This window comes from Myxine glutinosa, chromosome 1, assembly GCF_964187855.1.
Source record: "Myxine glutinosa chromosome 1, kmMyxGlut1.1, whole genome shotgun sequence".
Lineage (NCBI taxonomy): Eukaryota > Metazoa > Chordata > Myxini > Myxiniformes > Myxinidae > Myxine > Myxine glutinosa.
This window is the reverse complement of record NC_136261.1, coordinates 405128003-405134815: the sequence shown is the minus strand read 5'-3', so window position 1 is coordinate 405134815 and position 6813 is coordinate 405128003. Positions and strand designations below refer to the sequence as shown.

Sequence of the window (6813 nt, the reverse complement as noted above, 5' to 3'; positions counted from 1 at the left end):
CCTCTCTCTCTCTTTTCCCTCTTTGTGAAGACTTCGTGAAGGCAGGCGTACACTATCCTGGACGTGGGAGATCGATCGGCTGTCTCCATGCCGCAGGCTTGTTCGAGAGAACTGTACGGGCTACACAACAACACAACAGTTCTTGGATGTGCCAGGTCAAAATTATGTCGTCACTGAGCGAGCACAAACCACAGGAGAGAAGCAGAACCCGCAAAAACACCACATGCTATAACTACCCTTGCTGAAGCCCATGCTACTTTCCTTGAGGAGAGCCCTGACTGTAAAACTTCAGTTGGTAAGTTCTGTAAATTGCAGCCACCTCAAGTTCAGCTCCATACGACTCGTGCCTTTGCATGTATCATGAAAATGTGAAACTCTTCCTTTGCTCCCTATCCAAAGGTGGTTTGGAAATGCCCACAGGCCACCGTAAGTTCCTTGATTGCATTGCTCGTGACCAGGAACAAGAACAATGTATGGATGTTACATGTCACGTGGCTGGAATGCAGGTCTTTTGTGCTTCGTGAGGCCATGGCCCATCACCAGTGGAGTGGTATCAGTGGCAAGTTCAAGATGGCAAAACTGCAGATGTTGCATGTTCAGGAACTATGGCAACCGGGCCTTCAGCCAAGTGACGCTATTCACAGTGTGTGCATGGGAGCAAGGTGGTACCCATTCATTTGTCATCGTTTCAGATCATCTCTCTCATGACAAATATGCTGCCACACATTCCTCACATTGCCCGCACATTCCTGGACAAGCAGGAAGAAATGCTCAAAAAGCCATTGAAGCCTGTGGTTGTCTATTCAGATGGAGCAGCAAGTCAATTTAAGCAGCACTACCTGCTCTGCAGCCTCATTCATTTAAATCGTGATCTGGAATGGAGCTTTTCGCAGCAAGCCATGGGAAGGGGCCTGTGGATGGAATTGAGGTAGCAACAAAGATTGAGGTCCTGGGTGGGAAAGCTGACACCAACACGAGTACTGAATTTGCAGCAATGGCATCACATGTCCGTGGTAAAACTGTAATTATCCATGTTTCTTCAGAGAAAGTTAACGGTATGACCCAGCAGTTAAATCGACAATGGCATGGACAACTATCGGGGCGCCTCTTCGTGGTGGTTGTACCCTCCAATGCAAGTCGGGGGCAAAATCTTCCCCCATTCTTCCCTGCTGCCCGGATTCTTCAGGGCAGCACGGTCAGTGCTGATTGGTCCCCATGGACCGGCCCTTTCCCTCTTCTCTCTCTCTCTCTCTCTCTCTTCCTCTCCCTCTAGCCCTCCCCTTCTCTCCCTTTCCCTCTAGCCCTCCCTCTAGTTCTCCCCCCTTTCTCTCTCTCTCTCTCGCCCTCTAGCCCCCTCTCTCTCTCCCTCGCCCTTGAGCCCCCCCTCTCTCTCTCCCTCGCCCTCGAGCCCCCCTCTCTCTCTCCCTCGCCCTCGAGCCCCCCTCTCTCTCCCTTGCCCTCTAGCCCTCCCTCTCGCCCTCCTCTCTCTTTCCCTCACCCTCTAGCCCCCTCTCTCTCCCTCACCCTCTAGGCCCCCTCTCCCTCTCTCTCGCCCTCTAGCCCCCCCTCTCTCTTTCCCTCGACCTCGAGCCCCCTCCTCTCTTCCTTGCCCTCTAGCCCCCCTCTCTCTCCCTCACCCTCCCTCTCTATCTAACCTTCTCGTGGCCCTGACTTGGTGAAGGTGGGGATACACCATCCTGGATGTGGGGGTCCCTGGGTCACTCCTGGGAGATCGATCTGCTGTCTCGATGCCGCGGGCTTGTTAGAGAGAACTGTTCGTGGCCCAAACAATAACCACAACCACAACAACAACACCAACAACGGCATGGTATTGATGGCATATAAAAATCCAGCAAGCGCACAAGGTGGTGGTTGTGGTACAACAACAACAACAACAACATGCATTTTAAGGCCATTTTCCCTGCTAGAGTGGGGGTTAGCCTTAGTTAGGGAGAAGGAGAGGGAGAGGGAGAGAGAGAGAGAGAAGATAAAAGAGACGAGAGGGAAAGGGCCATCAACACTCTGTCCATGACGCGCTGCCCTGACGAATCCGGGCAGCAGGGAATACCGGTTGTGGTAACAGACATTATTGAAATACAGCCACGTGTCAAATCTCTGATCTCCCACCATCACTTCTTCAGGAAAGATGCAGCTCATAAGCCCACTCCTCCATCTTTTCCATCAACAGTATCAGCTCAAGAGCCAGCGTCTGTGCCATCAGTGACACAAGAAAGACGTGAAGTACAAATCACTCTGAGAAAATGTCAGCAGATGCGAATCAAATCATTGTCAAGTTCCTTCGGCCAAAAGGAGGTAAATTTGTGTGGCCAGACCCTGAGTATACAGACACTGTAGGCAGGTCTCCGGTGGCTGCTATTCTGCCTAAATGGGCTTAAATGGGCCTAAATGAGCCTAAATAGGCAAATGTGGAAGTTTGACTTTCCCCATGGATTTGGCTGATTACATGCTCTCATCATGATCACCAGCTGAATTGTGTTTGCTTACATTCGATTATATATATATATATATATATACATACACACACACACACACTGTATATATATATATATATATATATATATATATATATATATATAAATAATAGACATTGGCACATTTTTTAAACAGCAGCTGCAACGTAAATTTCACTTGAACTACCATGCATCCAGAAATGTAAATTTAATACCTGATTACATTTACCTTTGAGATGTTTTCTTTTTATTACTCGCGAAAATCGAACATTTTTCAAGTATATTGGTTGGTGGTGTGCGTTAATCGTCCCCTACCGGTGTACACCGAAGGGGACTATAGGTTTGCACGCCGTCCCTCCGTCTGTCCGTCTGTCAGTCTGTCCGTCCGTCAGTTCGTCACGCAAAGAACAGTTTTCTGGACTTTTTTTCTAAACGCTTAATGCTAATGATTTCAAACTTGGCACATGGTTTCCTCATGATAAGTTACAGATCAAGTTCGAACTTCGCGACGTTTCGATCATCTTTGACAAAGTTATGGCACTTTGAACTTTGGGAATTCTGATAATTCTGATGACCCTTTACTCGGTGCCATTTTAAGTTTTAATTTCCTTTAAAAAAGATTTTCTCTGCAATAATAGGACCGATTGAGATCAAATTTTCACTGTCGGGGGACTCGGTCTGTAGAATATTTTAAGGGTAATTATGACGTCACAGGTCACGTGGTTCGGCCGCCATATTGTTTTTCGTGAAAACACGAAAACCCCTTTTTCTCTGCAACGGCTGAACAGATCGAGGCCAAACTTTGCAGGCAGAATCGCATACCCCACATGGTTTCAGAGTTAAAGCGTTTTTAAGCATGAACCTTTAAAACCGAACTCCTCCCTCATTTTTGATCCAATCGAGGGGAAACTTCACAGATCTGTTCAGCATGACAGTCTACTAAAATGTCCTTTTGGAATTTGCGATCAGGCACGTGGTTTGGCAGGTATCGTTAATTAAACGAAATATTTAAAACAAAAATGGATATCTCTTGTTTATTCTAGAGTTCTCCTCAAGCCACACCGTGCACCCTCAGCCTCGTCTGCGAACGTCAAAAGCGCGACAGCGCGCGCTTTCGGGAGGGGCAGAGCCAAGCCGAGCAACATATATATATACACATCGATCATTGTTCGTGAACCGGAAAATAAAATAAATTACTGATATTTAGCGACTCGAAAGGTTCTTTATCAACAACTTATTTTGTCATGCTTCTGCTGACCTGTCTGCAAGGTGTATAAATCGAAGTCCCGAGTGCGAATCACAGGTGAGCCCATCCTGAGGTAATTCGCGATTGGGAACGATTCAGAACCTGTGGGTAATTAACCCTTGGTAATTTCCTCAACAGTTTTCCGGACGACAGACTGCCGGTAGGGGACATGTATTGCAGCGCAATACTCAGAATGCTTGTTCTGTCTGTTACTTGGCAAAAATGGTTTGTTTGTTTTTTGCAAGTATGTTGTTCACTCCGGTGTGTGTGTGTGTGTGTGTGTGTGTGTGTGTGTGTTTGTTTGTTTGTGTGTGTGTGTGTGTGTGTGTGTGTGTGTGTGTGTGTGTGTGTGTGTGTGTGTGTGTGTGTGTGTGTGTGTGTGTGTGTGTGTGTGTGTGTGTGTTTGTCCTCTCACTTATATTTGCCTACAGGACACAATTTCAAACTGATTTTCACGAAACGTTACCAAATGATAGAGTTCGTGGTCCCACAAAATCCTATATATTTTTGGGGGCAAAGGGTCAAAAGGTCAACATAGGCCAAAGGTCAACCACTTTTTTGAAATTGCTAAAATCCTCAGTTTTCATCCGATTGACTTGAAATTTGAATAGGATATACATATCGGCAAACTCAATTCAACCACCAACTATTTTTGAGATCAGCATCGGCCAAAAGGTCAACATAGGACAAAGGTCAACAACCATTTCAAATTTCTAAAATCCTCAATTTTCATCCGATTGACTTGAAATTTGAATAGGATTTACATATCGGCTTACTGAATTAAACCACCAACTTTTTTTGAGATTAGCGTGGGCCAAAATGTCAACGTAGGCCAAAGGTCAACCACTTTTTCAAATTTCTAAAATCCTCAATTTTCATCCGATTGACTTGAAATTTGAATAGGATATACAGTTAAGCCCAAAATTATTCATACCCTATGAAAAATCTGAGATTTTTGCATTTATCTCATACAAGCTAAAGTGGTGGAACTTTCACTTCAGGCAAGGACATTTAGTTGGCATGAACAAATCCACATTATATTTTGGCTCAACATTATTGGCATAACAATTAATGTTAATAGTTTTTGTTTTTATGCCTGTCCAAAATTATTCATACCCCATACCAAGTCTCAGAATTGAGGCCAATGTTTGTGATAATGCACATGCTTTTGACATTCCTCAGATTCTTTATAATGTTATGCAATTATTCCAAGATGTGTGCATAAAATCTGAATACAATACAAATGTGGTCTATTGAATGTACAGTGAGGAATGTTATAGAACAACACTCTTCTTTTAGACTATAAATTAAGGGGAGCTGATGCAATCATTCTCATTTCATAGTCAGCATGGCGAAGAAGAAAGAACTCAGTGAGGACCTTCGGTTGTGCATTGTGAATGCTCACAAGGAGGGGAAAGGCTACAAAGCTATTTCGAAGCAATTCCGAGTGCCAGTTGCCACCATACAAAGCATAATTAGGAAGTACAAGGAGTTCCATACTGTAAAAAACATTGAAGGACGTGGTCGGAAGCCAAAGGTGTCACCTCGTCTGGCAAGAAAAGTATGGCGAGAGGCCAACAACAATCCACGGATCACCATCAAGGCTCTCCTGAACAACCTTGGTGAGTCTGGGACCAAGATATCAAGGCAGACACTCCAGCGGACGTTGCACAAGGGGGGTCTCCATGGACGCCGACCAAGAAAGACTCCACTCCTGAAACAGAGGCATCGAGAAACTCGTCTGGCATTTGCAAGAGCGCACCTGGACAAAGATCCAAGCTTTTGGTCATCAGTTCTGTGGTCGGATGAGACGAAAATGGAGCTTTTCGGACACAGAGATGTTGCTTTCGTTTGGCGAAAAAAAGGTGAAGCATACAACCCGAAGAACACAGTCCCGACCGTCAAGTATGGAGGCGGGAGCATAATGCTTTGGGGATGTTTCTCAGCCAGTGGGCCCGGCAATCTCGTCAAAGTGGATCGCATCATGAAAAAGGAGCAGTACATCAAGATCCTTGAGGAAAACATCAAACAGTCCGCAGAGAAACTTCACCTCGGGCAGCATTGGACGTATCAGCAGGACAACGATCCAAAACATACCGCCAAGTCAGTCAAGAAATGGTTCCGGGATAATGATGTAGACGTTCTCGAGTGGCCAAGCCAAAGTCCTGACCTCAACCCAATCGAGAATCTGTGGAGGGAGCTCAAGACCCGAGTGATGGCAAGGAAGCCTTCCAACCTCAAAGACCTGGAGACCTTCACGAAGGAGGAGTGGGCCAAAATCCCTGTAGAGACATGCAAAAACATTGTGAGCAAGTATAAGAACAGTTTGGAGGCTGTGATCACAAACAGAGGCTTTTCCGCTGATTACTGAATGTGACTTTGAACTGATCTAAGCAAGGGTATGAATAATTCTGGACATGACATTTTTTGTAAATCTGTCAATAAAATACCCCCGAAACAATGTATTTCTTGAAATGTCTCTTGCAGTGATTCTTTCAGCTGTTTGTCACATTCTTATGTAACGTAAGCCACAAGAAACTCATTCCTCAAATAACACGATTCAAAATACTCCGAATTTGGTAAGGGTATAAATAATTTTGGGCTTAACTGTACATATCGGCTGACTGAATTCAACCACCAACTATTTTTGAGATTAGCTTAGGCCAAAAGGTCAACATAGGCCAAAGGTCAACAACAATTTCAAATTTCTAAAATCCTCAATTGCCATCCGATTCACTTGAAATTTGAAGAGGATTTACATATCGGCTAACTGAATTCAACCACCAACTATTTTTGAGATTAAGTTAGGCCAAAAGGTCAACATAGGCCAAAGGTCAACCACTTTTTTCAAATTTCTAAAATCCTCAATTTTCATCTGATTGACTTAAAATTTGAATAGGATTTACATATCGGCTTACTCAATTCAACCACCAACTATTTTTGAGATCACCATCGGTCAAACGTCAAAAACTTTCTAAAATCCTAAATTTTCATCTGATTCACTTGAAATTTGAATAGGATTTTCATTTCAGCTAACTGAATTCAACCAACAATATTTTTGAGATCAGCATTGGCCAAAAGGTCAACATGGGCCAA

General features: G+C 44.4%; 1 protein-coding gene across 1 annotated transcript in view; it reads left to right on the top strand.

The window, feature by feature from the left end:
• Nucleotides 1–6191, top strand: part of LOC144889601 (uncharacterized) — a 60091-nt gene extending 53900 nt beyond the window's left edge. The window contains exon 3 of the mRNA XM_078770451.1: nucleotides 5061–6191. Within this exon, the coding sequence (XP_078626577.1) occupies nucleotides 5061–6088 (1028 nt within the window). The 3' untranslated portion in view covers nucleotides 6089–6191. The remainder of the gene's footprint in view (nucleotides 1–5060) is intronic.
• Nucleotides 6192–6813: the final 622 nt, after the last annotated feature.